At 27.2% G+C, this 17,027-nt stretch overlaps 1 protein-coding gene across 2 annotated transcripts in view; it reads left to right on the top strand.

The window, feature by feature from the left end:
- The window catches only part of oys (lysophospholipid acyltransferase 6), a 103,955-nt gene extending 92,690 nt beyond the window's left edge, over window positions 1-11,265 (top strand). Inside the window, exons 10-12 of one of the 2 annotated variants that reach the window (XM_075375562.1) lie at window positions 424-624; window positions 6,048-6,199; window positions 10,364-11,265. In XM_075375562.1, coding sequence (XP_075231677.1) covers window positions 424-624; window positions 6,048-6,199; window positions 10,364-10,520 — 510 coding nt within the window. In that variant the 3' untranslated portion in view covers window positions 10,521-11,265. The remainder of the gene's footprint in view (window positions 1-423; window positions 625-6,047; window positions 6,200-10,363) is intronic. The other variant, XM_075375557.1, reaches the window with a different exon arrangement.
- The last annotated feature ends 5,762 nt before the right edge of the window (window positions 11,266-17,027 follow it).

The following is a 17,027-nucleotide window of genomic DNA, read 5'->3' as shown; positions in this document are numbered from 1 at the left end:
AAGGAAACTACATTCAATATTTAACTGATTAATTTATAGGAACAGGTTTATTGTGTGGGCTTTAGCAACAGGAATGTAAATGTAAATGTAAATGTAAATGTAAACTATGTATTTCTTCCTTGTAGTCTATCCTTGTGTATGTTAAAGATTATGTCATCAAAATGTATTAATTAAAAAAATATACATATTTTGGTATAATTTATTTTCTATGTATTTTATGTTAAAAACATATTTTTAAAATTAGTGTTATTTAAACCTAAGTTAGCATTATTATTTAAACCTGTTGTTTTCATATATCTCTTGCGTGTAGGATTGATACCTACGTCACTGAAATCAATAAATACATGATTTATAAATTCAGCTTATTATTTTTTTATATCATAAATAAATGAACAAGATGTTGCTTTAATGTTATTTTTGCAGATGGGTATAACTTTGAAAGATTCAATAGATCACTGGAACAAAGGAACTAATGTGTGGCTTAGAATGGTTGTTTTTGAAAGGGTACCCCGACGTTATGGTACTATATTAACTTATTCGCTGTCTGCATTTTGGCATGGTTTCTATCCAGGTTACTATTTGACATTTGCAAGTGGAGCTTTGTTTACATATGCTTCTCGAGCGGTAAGATCCCATTCCATTAATAATAGTAATTATGAATGATATGAAATAAGCATTGATAGAGGGTCTATTAAGGATTTTTATTACATTATCCATGTGATTTATTACATTTTACTTTCAATCAGAAACTTTGAATTTGTTACTTAATAATAGAAATGAGTTGTTAGGATTTTAGTTTAAGAGTCCATTTGGTTTCTAGTCATATTGTACAGTTCATTAGATACATTAGTTGATTCAGTCCATCTAAACAAGTTTACAGTTAAATCAGTAGAGTTATTTAGATAGATATTCAGTAAATTATTTCTGAATGACTTCTATATTCTGGATTTACTCCTGCAGTTAATTGACCTTAGATCAATCTAATTTTTAGATGGCTATTGAATGTAATTTTATGAAGAATAATTAAACCCATTTACTAAATGAGAATATTATACAACCAGATAATATTTTCAAAATGATATTGATTAGTAAATAATTTATAATATATAGTAGGTATAATAGCATTTAATTAAAATTTACTGCTAAGTTAAGCTGTTGCTGTTGCATTTGCTGGTAGGAAGCGATTATACTAAAACAACCATAGTCATTTTTAAATTTCTTCAGAGGAAAAAGAGGATTAGATCAGCCCAACCCTTTTTTCTTCTGAAATCATTAATCTAATCAGTCATTACTTTTTTTTTTTTTTAATTTGGACACATTGAAATATCTCTGCTGATGAATCCTTTCCTTAATTTTATAAAAAAATAACAGGTATTAATAAACATAATATATTTTCAGTACTACAAGGCCAAAATACTAATTAGGCAGTGCCTTCCTGTAGAACTTCTTAGAAAGGAATATGAAAAATTTTTCATATTCATCATATTAATTCATGAATTTTAACATCTCCCCATATTTTATTGAGTTTTCATACTATATGATCTATCCTGTTTTATGGACATGGAGAGTTGTTGGGTAACCTTTAATTGCTAAACTTTAAAAATACAAGAGATACTAGTTTCAACTTTCAAATACTAATAAAAATTTATTGTAAATTTAGATTCTTTAAATTTACCAAAGGAAGCTTAATAAAGTGGTGTACTATGCAAAGTTCCTAAAGGTTTCAAATCTGTATCCTGCTTTTGATAGAAATAAACAATAATGTATCCTTACTTAATAAAGTAGCCTGGTAAATTTATTAGAAAATGTTTTAGAATTATATCTTTTCAACAAAAATCTCACTTATATATAAAACATCTGCAAAAAACAAAACTGATATGTAAATTTCAACGTCTACAAAATTAACAGAATGAAAGGTACAGTAACATTTTTATTTGCATATTTCTTTAAAAAAAGGAAAAAAGGGAATTTTAGAAATACATTTAATGTTCGCATTTTAATGTTGTCATGGTTTGATCATATGCCTCCTCCATTAATTTTCAGCTGTTAATTTTACTTGATGTTATAGACATGTTTAAAATATCTACAGATGCCAGTGTTAGGTATGTGGCAACAAATGATATTGATGGCATGCCATCACTGCAAATACTGTGGAATGTATGTGGGCTGTGAATCCTACAGCTCAGAGTAAATAATGTAGTGCTGCTGGAGCCATACACTAAACTGTGAAAAGTCTTTTTAAGAGATTAAGTGCTTTAACTCTAAGGATATCTATAATATATAATATTTATTTTGAAGAGACAGATTTTTGAATTTTAAACCATATTCTAAGTGTTTTTGGAATATGATTAAAAATGTTTGCTGCTACTCTGAAATTTAGTAGTCTCTTGCAATATGCTACAAGAGTCACCATTCAATCATACAGTAATTTTGCAGTAGCCCAGTAGGCTACTGTAAAATTACATTTTTGTGACCTTTATATATTTATATTATTTTTTGTGACCTAGAAAAAGGTGACTATACTGATAGACCCTTAGTAGTCCGTCACTGATTGGTTTAGAAAATTAATTTCATATGTATAGTCTTACAAATTGCACTATCAAAGAATGCAAAATATAAGTAAATCATCAATAAAACAGGTATCTCATGGAATGTATAAGTAAAAATTTAAGTACTTGTGTGTCGCAAGTTACTGGTGACTGATGATCTAATTCCTTAAAAAACTGGGATATTAAGGCAGTTTTTGTTATAATAAAATAAAAAAGAGAGCACAAGTCAACAGTAAAATTATCATGTAGAACAAAGGATGATGTTTGAGTGTACACCTTTAAAAATACATACAAGTCATTGTGACTTGGACACTGTAAACACATATGTCATGAATAACTTAACATTTTGTCAATGTGTTACTGCTATAAATTTATTACTTAATTCAATTAGGATTGTTGGTGTGGTTTAATTTATGATCTGTTTTTAAGAGTTTTAAGAGTCATAAAGTCTAAAAGGAAAAAGTTGGAAAATCAAACTTCACTTTTAAATAATAATCTATATCCCACTAATATGTAACATTTTTATATTGTTTGTTCATAGCTGTGTAGATTAAAGCAATATAAATAATATTTTTGTTACATAATTTATTAATTTCTATAATAAACATTCACTTTTTTTTTAGACAATTATTTCCCTGATATATTATTTTACATTTTTGAATATCCTGTTTTACATATTTTGTTTTGATCTGATAATTATTTTTATTTATTACCTGTTGCTAATTTTTAGTTTCACTTGTTTAATTATGTACTATACAACATTTTACTATAATTAATGTAATTAGCTTTTTCCCCTCTTATTGTGCGTATTTTTGTTGCACTTATGAGCTTAACTTTTTGAATGAAACATACATCCTTTGTTTTGGAGCACCTACTCAGTAGCAGCCATTTGAGAGTTCTCACACCATGGATCTCACCCCCAGATGTCGTGTTTACTTGGTGAGAACCAAGTAAAAGCTTACTGATGAGCAGAATAAGTGTGTTACATCCTCTGCTATACAAAGTGTATATGAGCATATATCATGTACTGTATTTAATTAAATGCATTTTATTTTGTTCTAAAATACTAGAACTGTTCAAAGTATATATGAGCATGTGTTTGGTTGTCGCACACGTCCAAGACACTGTAATGTAATGTACACTGGTGTGTACACATGAATGTAAAACATTCATTTTTCCCCAGTCAAACACCAAAGTTAAATAAAACATATTTCTTACTTAAATAGTGGTAGGTGTTTTGTGATTCATTTAGCAGTAAGCCTGTTGTCTAATGAACTTTTTAACTCCACCCTGTTACTGAATTGCTTGATGAAAAATATACAGTTGAATATTATCCACTGTAATATAAAATGGGAAGAACTGAATAACATTTCATTGAATGATTATAGAAACACAATACAGGAGTTACCTTGTTACTATATTATTATGTTATATTTTATACTATTGAGTTATCATTGTTATAATATAAAAATATTTTCAAACAGTGTGAAATGAAGTATGTTACAGGCCTTCAGATTCCATGTTAGTTTGTCTTCATAATAAAAATTCAGCACTTGCATAAGTTCACTAAAAAAGAAAAAAAAATCTCCTAATGAATTGAAGCATTGTATGTTATGAATTGTTTTTAATTAAAAAAGACCATTAATTTAATGATTCACACTATCTTAAATCAATCTTACGTCTGTGACAATTGAGAAATAAGTGGCACTAGTTAAGGAATGCTTTCCGAGAATACTATTCTGGTTACACTTCATCTTTGAAAATGAGTCTAACCTTAATAACATGCATCATAATAATGGTAAAAATTCTGAGGTGATCGTATTTCATTCTCAGTTATATTTATGTTAGGTTACAGAATTTTATTTGTTACTGATACTTATCATCGTCAAAACTGAATTAAAACTCCAGATCTCTTTAAATTTTTTAAAAGTTTACTTGATTTTTCACCCATGTAAAATTGTGATAAAATTTGTAAAGATTAGCTTTTCTTAATACCCTTGCTAATCTTTGATGATTGTTTTCTGTGATATTGGTCATTTTCCATTTCCAATTTATTCAGGAGTAGTTATCTTCAAAATTGAGTAAACTAGTTTAAATTCAGTTACTAGCTGAAAAAGGAAATGTGTATAGTAATTAAATCTATATCTGAGGGCAGTATTCAAGTAAAAGTTATATATTTTTGTTGAGACCTGCACACTAAATATCTTAGCATATCTAATGCACAGTATGTATTTTGACTTTTAAAGGCCAATTCATCTACCACTGATTTCTGCGCATGCTTCTTTTCTTTATAAGTATATGAATTATATAAAAATTACTTTTACCACAATAATTTTCTCCTGTTGAAATGAATATACTACATGCATTCATCTCAGGAGATGAAAAACACTATGTTATCTAAAGATTTGAAGGAATAATCTAAGAGCTTATTTTGATTTCACAAACAGTGAGAATAAACATGCATTCTACAAATCTTATAAGTAGCATGCGGGTATGCAGGATCAGGGCTTATGTCGATAAATGGGTCAGTCTGTTTCAAATGATCCAGCTAAAATTAAAATGATCCACCGGGTTGGTCTAGTGGTGATCATCGCGTCTTCCCAAATCAGCTGATTTGGAAATCGAGAGTTCCAGCGTCCAAGTCCTAGTAAAGCCAGTTATTTTTACACGGATTTGAATACTAGATCGTGGATACCGTTGTTCTTTGGTGATTGGGTTTCAATTACCACAATTATCTCAGGAATGGTCGAACTGATAATATACAAGTCTACACTTCATTTACACTCCTACATATCATCCTCATTTATCCTCTGAACGGTAGTTACCGGAGGCTAAACAGAAAACAGGTAAATAGTAATATTTTACAACCTGTTTGCAACAGTAAATAAATTTTGTAATTTTTAGTAATAACCGTGACTGTAAAATGCATAGAAGAAGTTTCTTAGAAACTTATAATTTACCTTAATCAAAGATTTCAAGAAATGTAAAACAATTCAGCAATTTCTCAGGATTATATTACACAGATTTGAAAAACACTTCATTTAGAACCAAAAAGATTGATGTAAATGAAGAAGAATTAGTTAGTCTCCTTTTGTCTTTTGAATTTACAAACTTGAATTTATTGAAAAGTGTATTTACTGATTTTATCCCTGATTAAGAATCAAATTTTTTAAGTAAAAATGTGAATTATTTTATATTAAAAATACAGATAACTTTTTGAAATAAATAGGTTTACAATAATTTTTTTATAATTTGGTCTTGCAACCAACTATTCACTTATGTAAGTAAAGATTGAGAATATTTAAGGTCAAATTCAAAATGAGTAAAATTTAAATAATTAAGATAAAATATATTTTTTAACAAATAACCAAAATTAGTTAGCATTAAAGAGTTAATTTCCTTGAAATGTATACCATTAATGTAGATGTTAAATTGTTATGTATAAAATGTTTTTAGCTTGTATAAACATTTTAATGAAGAACTTAATTTTATTTACAGGTCCGTAGATGTTTTCGACATTATTTTCAGGAACCGCCAGCACTGAAAGCATTTTATGATTTTGTTACAATGATTGTAACACGTGTTGTAATGACATACATCACATTCAGCTTTGTGTTGCTTGAATTTTGGCCTAGTATGAGGCTGTATACGTAAGTTAATTTCAGAATTTACATTAAAGTTCTTATTAGGCATAAACTCTGTGAATAATTTAATTCTGAATTTTTATGTATAGAAATGTTTCTTGAGTAATATGAAGATGATAAATAGTACATTAATTTTTAACCCAGTTAAATGTATTTTAATTTATCTTTTTTGTCTTAAATTATATCTCAAATTATTATTTTTTTTTTGAAACCCAGAACATCAAAGACCATATAAGATCAATTTTTTATCAGCAGCTATTCCTAGAGCTAAAATCATGTCAAGAGTTTATAAATTAGAAATTTTATCTGGAGTCTGTTGTTCAATTAAAATCCTGGGAAATACCTCTGTTTTATATTATTAATGAGAATACAGCTTACCCCCATTTCAAGTACATTTGTGGTCTATGATTCCTGTTTACATGGCTAGATTACACCTGTTGAATTTCTAAATCCTTTTACAAGTTTCATGCATAAACCATTTTCTTTTCAAAAATTTGATGAACAGAATACTAAAATAATTTTTTATTTATAAAAACCTACATAGCGTACCCAGATTAGTTTTTAGGGTTTTTTTTTTGTTCGTGGATGCGGTTGTAGTTATTGCATAACCATTGATACAGAGATGGAATATGATTTCATGAATTATGAAATAATTCTTATAGTTTATGTGTCTAAATGAACAGATTAGTTGGACAGTTTTTTCATCCTACTAAACTAAGGTTTTTTACTTCCAACTAAGGTTGGAAGTTAGCTCAAGTAAGTTTGTAATATTCTACACAAATGATTTTTACTTTCTGTTAATATACTAGGTAAAATTATTTGTGTGATAGTTGACAAATTTTGAGTTGATCACGTTTCCCCCTTTGCTGCTTTAAATTCTAATTATTTTCTCTGTTAATAATGATTTTTATATAATCCAAAATACTTAATTAGCACAGTAAATGCCGCTTAATAGAATCACTGGGTAATTGAATCAGCCGAATTATTGAATCATTTTTCTAAAACTTACAATAAAGAAATATTTAGACCAACATACATACTTAATAACCACATAATGAAATATTTAAAAAACAAAAAATAATATAATAAACAATTTGTATGGAATTTAAAAATTAAAAGTAATGATTGTGATGCTTTTTATATAGGAAAAACAAACAGATCCTTTAAAACTAGATTTTTTGAACATTATAGAAATAACAAATATAATAAATTAGTTTTATCTAATATGACAAACCACGTAATAAACAATAAACATTTTATTTCTGATATTTATACAGATTTGTAAATTAGTAAAGATGACATAAAATTAAATATATTAGAAAAATATTAGATGCATAAATACAAACAAAATTTCAATTTGATTAGCCATCAGACAGTGTTTGAGGGAGACTTTCTTATTAAAATATTGCAACAGGTAGTAGCACTTGTATAAATTAATACGTAATTATCATTATCAGCGAATTTACCTTGACCAGGCCAGGATCATTGCTATAGACCGTAAATCATGAAAAAGCATTATGAGCAAAATTCGGAATCCTACAGCACCCACAGCAGCGTGTATTGGTTGCACAGCCAGCCACTCCTTCCAGTTGCCAACAAGGATTCAAAGAAGAAAATCATTATATTAGTATTTTTTCATTTTTATATTTTATTATGCAATAATGGAATTATTTCAATCATGGCTGAAGAAGAGTGATCCCATGAAAGTACTTTCACAAAAAATTAAGGTCCGATAAGTCTTATCTCAGTATTCTCTACTAGATTGGTTTATTTAATATAATTTTAAAATACAGAGGAATAATATGATTCTTAAAAATATTAATTTCAGTAAAGTAAATTATTTGTGTTCATTATGGTAATTGAAGTTATTTTCAATGTTGTTGAAATTTTATCCATTCACATTATCATAACAAATAGTTTTCATATACTGTTTATTCATATTTGCACATTAACATACTTTTATATAGTACAGTCTTTATTGATAATTTTAATCTCCTTATTGAAACATGATCAACTTGTTAGATAGTATCAGTGAAAAGCTCAGTAATAGTTACATTGTTCAGTCTACCGATGTTTGCTGTAATGTTAGTTTTCATTTAAAACATTTAATTATGTTTTTGTTAGATTGAACAGTTATTGAGATCCAGTCATCATCATTTATTATTCACTATGATAAAATAATCCCTTTCATAATTATCATATCACAAAACTTTGAGTTTTTGGCAGATGTTTCCTTTTCAATTTAGATTTCTTGAAGTTTGTCACAAGATATAGGTATAAGTCTGTAAAGTTTGAGCAAACGGATTCTTTATATTAATATAATCTTCCCTCAGTCAAAATTTTGTAGTTTTTTTTTTAGTTGAAATATGAAAATTGTTAATGAAAATATGTTTTATTTTGTAGAATGACAACTTAATCTGGCTAATCTTTTTCAACAAAACCACGCTTTTTTTATTCTTCTTAAATTTTGAAACCGTCAAGTTTCTTTATAAAAGATCTTTCAAAATTTTTGTACAGTAGGATTTTTTATGACTAATTATTAAAAAAAAAAATTTCCATAATTATTAACATTATCATTGTCGTAATGGCTACCAAAATATCATTTTTTAACAGAAATTTTCTTTATTAATGTGTTAACCACAACTCTGAAACTATGAACCACTTACACAATTATAACTTACTTCTGACTGTAATTGTATATTTTAAACTTCATACATTCAGTTTCAGAATATATTTCTACCTTCACTGTTTTAAAATATGTGAATACAATAGTACCGGCTAGAGGTCATGAAAGTCTTTATATGCCCATCTTAGTGAAAAGGACCACATTTTTCTGCTATTGAGGGACAGTACTCAGACAGTGGTTGAGTTAACAACATTCTTGTCATCTTTCATCCATTTATGCTGCAGTCACCTGTCATTATCCTACTTGTGAGAACCCTTCATTGATCTCATAGAAATATGAAACAGTATTTCCAGATGATACTCTTGCATTCCGTATGGTGACTTTAATACTGTGCAGTGGTTCATGTTCCATTTCATTTGGATAATTTATTTCTCATTCACGCATTTACTTATGTGGAAATGCATCATTCATTACCTGATTGTGAATTACATCTTCGTTAATATTTGTAAGATTTAAATATTGGCAGCATAGTCATGTGATTAATTTGGTCATGTCATTTAATGCCTGCGCTATTTGAATTTTACATGGACACATATGTATGTCTTTTTAAAGAATCCTTGAAACACTGGTGTTATATAATCCATGTGAAGCTGAATGACAATGAGTAAATTGTTTGGGCTTCATGCTATTGCAGTTCTTATATTTCTTTGTTTATTGGGGATGTATGGCTTCTTGTTCAATGCTGAATCAATATCTTCAAAAAATTCTGCTTTCTTAATTTATGGCATGGGCTAACAGTAACATATAATTTTGATTGATATTCAGGTAGTGTTAAAAGAATTCTTGTTTAATTGTAAAAATATTGATTTTATAGATTGCTTAAATTTAATATATTTTGTGTGTATGTTTGTGCATGTGTATATATATTATATGTATGTATGCATGTGCTGAGACACACAGTCACAGTTCAATGCTTTATCTTTACTAAATGTTATAAAAAAAAATCTATTGTTACCAAGTGTTACTGAATATTTCAGAATTATGAGAAAAGAATACAGTTTATAATTGTCTGTTGGTATAGCTGTTACATACCAACATCTTATGGAGATATTACTATTAATTTAATTGAACTTAGAACTTGCTAAAAATCTGTAATCACTAAGTGTATTACTACTTATTTCACCATTAATTGTAAATCATCACCTACCCTCCAGTTTATTTATAAAAGTTTATATCTTTATGTAGATTGGCAATGACTTCTGCAATTGAAAGAACATGAGAAATAATATAACAGATTTTTTTCAGTTCAATATTTACTAACCTTACTGTGACTGTGATTTATCATTATAAGTATAATCATTACAAGTATTATCATTATAAGTATTTTTCCCATATGTATATTTTTGTGATGTCTTAAACATATGGTAGTTTTGGAATTTCTATTATTTGTATTAAAATGTTATTGGGAAGTTGTAGGAATCATTTATAATATGTGAAAAATATTGTTAAATACAGAAATAACTTGCTTAACAATTTGTTCACAGGAATATGTACTTCTCATTACATCTTGCTGCTGTGTTTGCCATTATAGTCCTGCCTCATTTGACATCACACTCACCATCACACTCCAACTCAACACCTCTTAAGAATCCATTTTCTCGGTTATCACCAAATGGTGTCACTAGTGGTGTTAATGGTTGAAAGAATATTAATCTTCATTTATAGATTCATATTTCAGAACTGCAACTTCTTCCATTTAGTATTGTTTATTTTTTATACAGGTTTTTAGTATTACCTTTGTTTTTTTATAAATTATGAAAAATAGTGTATATTAATTTTTACAGAAATTTGTTGTACTTTTTATAAATATATATATATATATATATATTTTTTTTTTTAATTATTTCTTGTAACAAGAGCTCCATGAAGTAAAAGAAGTGATTTATTATCATTTAGGTTAATGTGTTGTATTTGTTAATTTTTTATTCGAAATATTAAACCATTTAAAAACTGTTTTACAAGAACATCTATTTTTGATAATATAAAAAAAGATTTAAGTTGAAAGCCTTATGTGTATGAGACTTGAATGAATCCTACATAGATATTCTTTAAAATGAAGTCTTACATCAGCCTGCACATATTTAAGTATTATATGTAAATATGGTATTATTTTATCTGTTAATTTTTATACTTTAATTTTAATACGATGTTCTATTTTATGACAAGATGTGGTTCTCATGTTATTTGATGAAGTATTATTTCAGTTCAAAACTATTAAAAAATGTTTTAAAATCGTAGTTTCGGTACTATAAAACAGTTAAATGTTTTTCTCTGTACATGAACTTTAAGTTAAAGTAAGCCTTAATGTATTATGTTTTTAATTTTTAATTATATTCGAATTGTGTCTTCCTAGCTATCTCTTGAGATATGACTTGTTATTAGCATTTAGACGCACATTTTGTTATGTTCTATGTTATGTATTTTGTAAATGATTCTTTATATACAGACATTAGTTTATTGTTTGATAGGTTTCATTTATTTTTATTGTTCTGCATTTGTTTTACATGTTGAATGATAATGAAAAAATTTTAAATGTGGTGTGAAACTTTGTTGTTAATTTTATAATGGTACAGTGTTTGATAGTATTTTAAATATTTTCTTTATATTTCATATTTTTATAATTTCAGTATTTTTTAATGATCTCGTATGTAATTTCCTGATATCCCAGATTTTTTTTTGTCTTATATTGTTTTAGTTTGTTAAAATTTATAGTAATTTTTTATAGGGAAGTGTAATTTTTTTCTTTTGTACAGATATTTATTGTTGGTCTCAAAAAATAGTTTGATCATATTAATTTGTTTATAAAACTTTTTTGTTTTTCTTTGATAGAATTTAAAAATGAGTAAAATTTAATCTTTGCTTCAGTAGCTATTTTTAAAATCAATTTTTCCTGATCAAGTTACATTGGTCGATACAGTATCAGTGATTACACTAGTAGTTCTTGCCAACATCTAAAAAAGTGAATTTATTGAGTGCTGATATGAGTAAAAAATAAACTGAAGACAGTTAAATGCTATTCTGTTTATAAATGCTTGTTTGTCTACATTTTTTTGCTAGTTAAAGATATGTCTTGCATGTGCAAGATGTATTTTTTCCCTATTTTTATGTACACTTACTACACGAATAAGTATTATATTTTTGAATTATTTATTCTCAATAAAAGCTGAATTACATGAAATTAACTGAAATTTCTGTCTAAATTTTTAAACCAAATGAAATTATTAAAATTTGTTAACATTATGCATTTCATATGTTACAAATTAAATTGTTTTTCATTGCTAGATATTGTAGGCTACTGATGTTTTTATTTAGGTATTTAATTATTTTTAGTGATTTGCTACTTACTGAATTCCAATATTTTCTAACTGTGGTGTGTATTTTTTGTTTCATTCTACAGTTTTTTGATGATATTGAGGAATAAGTGCAGAAATCTGAACAACATTATGTTTAAATATTCATCTGCATAAATTTCATGTTTTCTGAAAAGGAATTTCTTAATACAGATCTACTTGTCTCTTGTGTAATTTGATTGTTACTTAACTGTTCTACTTAACATATTTTCTTCACAATCGATCAAACACAATTTGTCTATTCATAGCTATTTGTCTGTAACTTTATGACTACATTATTTTTCTTGATTATTGGAAAGATATGATTATGAACAGTTCAGTGGTGGTTTGTGGATGTGAATTTAGGAACTACATCCTCTTTTAGCTGAGACAAAATTTAAATAAATTACTTTAATGGGCTAAAATTAAAACATCTAGTAAAAGTAAATTAATGTTTATTTAAAATTAAAATTGTTAAAATAAAAACTTAGCTGTTAAATAACCGCAGGATCTCAAAAAATCTTACTTTTTATAATAGTAGTGTTATTTTTATTACAAATGCTATTTGCATTGATGCTCTGTGATGAATATAGAAAAAAAGATTGATCTGTCTGTAACCTTTTATTGTAGTTACTTACACATAGTGCAGTTAACACTTTTCTTTTTCTGAACTGCTCTTTTTTCTTTATAGTTTTCACTACTTTTGTTATAGGTTAAAATTATGTTATAGTATAAAATTCTCTTCTTAATCTTTTATTCAGTTTTCTTCTTTTTTGGAGTACCCCTGACATGCGTTTCCTTGATCTCTATGTACCTCACTTTGTTTATAGCTTAACTTTCAATTACTTCATTACATACCTGTACCGTTGTAGTTTTCTTCATACGCTCAGATTCTTAACCTTTTTGGTCAGTTTCCTTAATAATATTTTTCTTAATGGCTCAGTATACAGCTTAGGATTCTAATCTTTTCCATACGTTTTCTTTCATTTGTTTTTCTTTATTGACCTCACTTCCAAGTAGTTGGTTTTTTGTATACTTTTTTCAAATTGGAGTAATTTACTGCATAGAACAACTAAAAGGTTTTTCCACTTGCACTTCCCTATAATCTCTTCATTAGAACTTTTCAATTTTTCTGTGTTCTATTAATTAGAAATCAGTATATATATATATATATATATATATATATATATATTAGTGTAGGATCAAAATAAACAATCTCCACTTTCTTTAATTTTTTGTTATAATGCAAAAAATTCCCATCTTCCTATTTTAACAACTAGAACTCATTTTATTTGCCTTAAACATAGTAAAAAATTTACTTTTCACCGTTGAAATATTTTTTTTTAAATCAAATTTGAAAGAGAGTTTTATAATTTGAAGTTTTTCCATGGAGATTGTTGGTTTTGATCCTGAAACTTGGAGATTGTGTGATTTGATCCTCAAACAAATGGATATTGTCAATCTTGATCCAAAAAACAAAATACAGTTCATGTTTTCTTTAAATAAAATAGATTATTTTAATTCCAAACATTAAAATTTTTACGCTTAATGAACAAAAAATTTAATAATAGTGAAGAATTATATTACAAACAAAAAATTATAACTTAAATTAAAATTTAAAATTACAATTATTAAGATAATTTAATAAGAAAATAAGATAACTCCTTATTTTTTTAAACTTGTAAATCTGCTGACTCTTCTATGTGTTGAGTAGAGTACTCACTGTTAGTTGCTACTACGTTTTCTTCAGTAACAATGTTTGGAAGTTCAGAAGGAATCATCACTTTTATCATAATAAGAAAGAAAATTAATGGTGCTTTACTCACTACCAAAGTGTTTTGCTAAAAGTTTTCGTACATCTATAAGTTTTAAATTACGTAAAATAACATTTTCATAGGAACTGATTTATCTGGATTTATGATTTCAAGTTTCCTTCATTTTTTTGAAACACTTTTTTGATGGCAAAACTTCACTTCTGTAATACTGCTGTCCTCTTATACCCAGTTCACTTTACCATTTTTCTAGTCTCTTGCAGCTGGAAAATTGGGAGTGCCAATTACTGGTTACTTTAAGATGGGTTTGTGCCTCCTTTCACCAATCATAGATAGAACAGTCACATCCAAATTTGAATACTGTAGCCGTTTATGAAAATATTTTAATACAGTCATTCGAATCAACAGTGGTGTCTTTCATTTTTACCTTCCTTACCATAATGTTAAAGACCCAGTCAGTTGGTAAATAAGAATGACTGACCAAAGGAAAAATCAATTGTACTTTTTTTATATGATTTGGTGCAACTGATAATCAACGCATGCTCATTGCATTAAGGATGTTATTTTTGTTTTGGCCAGCACAGCCATCAGTCATTAGCGTAATGATTGAGTTGAATCGGAATTTGTTTAGCAGCAGTATACAGCAGATTCTAAGATATTCGAATCTTTTGGGAATTCATCCTCTGTCCAGTAATAAGTAAAAATATTGTTTTGATTTAACTCAGTTTTAGGATGCCCCCTTACAACTGTGAAGACGTGCATATACAGCTGTTTACATAATATGCCAACCGATCAGGTACCTTAGGCAGTACCTGATTTTTTTGACAATCAAAACTAAATAATTAAACGGTCACTGTTTTCTTTTAACAAGTCGTAAAATGCCTTTGTTCTGAATTTGTGAACTATTTTATTTAATAAGAACCACTCTTTCTTCAGGGCTCTTAGAATGTTTTCTTTTATCTCTAAACACTTGGAACAAACATCAGTTCTTGGAGAACCCAAGTCCTTAATTAAATCTTTATGTAATATTAATTTCTGAAGGCGAATACTGCCAAACACTTGTACTCCTGTAATAATGAGATTCTACCCATTTTAATGAAGATAAAAATTGAACAATACTTTCTTTGTTTTGATGGTTTTTTTAAACTTTTTTTTTATCTCCACCTCTGTTCTCTTTAGGAGTTCTTTCCATTCTTAAAAAATTATTTACAATAATTTTGAGTCTGCTGCCAGTAATTCCTTGCACTTTTAAAAATGTTTTTTGACATACCGGTATCATTTGCTTTTTAGCTGTCTGAATGAAAGCTTTACTTGTAAACTGCTTACCTTGGGACTGTGAATTCTTAGGTCTTCGCCTTTTAACAGAAGAACACTTGAACAGAATTTTAAGAATGAAAGTGTCTTGGGATACCTTAGATTTAGAAGAATAGAATTCATCAAGAAATTTCTGAACATGATTTCCAAAGAGTCGTGCATTGAAAGGCATCTGTGCTATGATTACATGAAGGAAATTTTAGCAGTGTTCTTGCATTGAGTCTGTAACAGAAGAAATAAAACAGTCTTTAATATGATAAATAACATTCTAAAGTATAACTAACAAAAGTATTTCAACGTAACTTAAAAAATTACAAAAGTACATTTTTTTCCTAATCTTTTCTTTGACAAATTATTGTTATTAATATTTTTTTTGCAAAAAGAAGGCGATCCACAAAATTTAACCTGTATGATTAGTTGAATTTTTAATTCATACAAATAATTTTCAGATTAAAATTTTCAACTGGAGACCAAATAACTTGTATCTTTATAAGGAAGGGTATGTAAGGAAGGAAGGTGTATATCATAAAATAATTTGGTTTCATAACCATTAACCTTAATTTTCTGGCCTATTTTCAATTAACATAATGTTTATACATTAATAAAATTAGTGTAATTGGTACTTACTTCTTCTGCTTCATCAGATTTCTTTTCCATTTTTGTGGATGCTGGTTTCTTTTTCTTGCTGTAGTAGGTGTTATTACTTTTGGAGAAACTTCCATTGTTATTAAAAAATAAATCTTTGATATTTACTATTAAATTACCATAATCTATTACTATTAATTACCTCTTAAGGCAAACATAATCTGCAATACTAAACTAATAGAGATTATTTGTTTTGATTCACCCAATCTGAATGAGATTGTTGCTTTTGTCAATAGGATATTGTCAATTTTTATTAAAAAAGACTATTTCACTCAAAAGAGCTTGAAAAATACATTTAAACAGATATGGTAACTAAATTTCATTGAAAAGTGGAGATTGTTTTTCCTACATCTCTCATGTATATATAATTACTTACCATGTTAGTGGAATATTTCCTATTCTTTACCAGTTCTGAACATTTTTCCTATTAAGTTTACCCCCTGTAACAAAAGTTATAAGTTTACTTTTGTACTTAATATTTATTTATGCTTGTATTATATTTGCTTTAAGCTTATATACATTGAATTGGTAATATAACTAAAAGTGTGTTCTATCTAAAAGGATTAGTAAGTATATAAACCTAATAAAGCAAATAACCAAAATGTATATTAATATTAGTGTATACTAGATATATAATTTTAATAATACATATTAGAATACATTTTATATTTAGTATTTTGAAAGCTCAAAGCACATTTCTAGAAATTAAAAACTACAGATTTCTTTTATAATTCTGTAGTTTTACCCACCTGCTACCACTGATCATTTGGTGAGCATTTACAATATAGTTTGTTATGAATAGCTTGTTTGTTACAAAACTATTCTTACAATTTTATTATAAATTTTTTATCTTGTCGATTTAATTACTAGTTTATGAGTAATGATTTAAATAATGATGTTATTGGTATTAAGAAATTATTATTTTTAAGATTACAAATTAAGGTACCTGAATTTTTTTTGGTCTGGAAATAAATTTTATCAATTTTTAAAATGTTGCTACGATTCCTGTCTTAACTCACTGGTGGTTAAGCTGAAAATTAAATATTGTATGTTTGGTACAGTATGGAAAAGATGCTTACTGGCATATA

Source organism: Lycorma delicatula, chromosome 1 (assembly GCF_047948215.1).
Source record: "Lycorma delicatula isolate Av1 chromosome 1, ASM4794821v1, whole genome shotgun sequence".
Classification (NCBI taxonomy): domain Eukaryota; kingdom Metazoa; phylum Arthropoda; class Insecta; order Hemiptera; family Fulgoridae; genus Lycorma; species Lycorma delicatula.
Note: the sequence above shows the minus strand (reverse complement) of the source record. Positions and strands in the feature narration are given on the sequence as shown.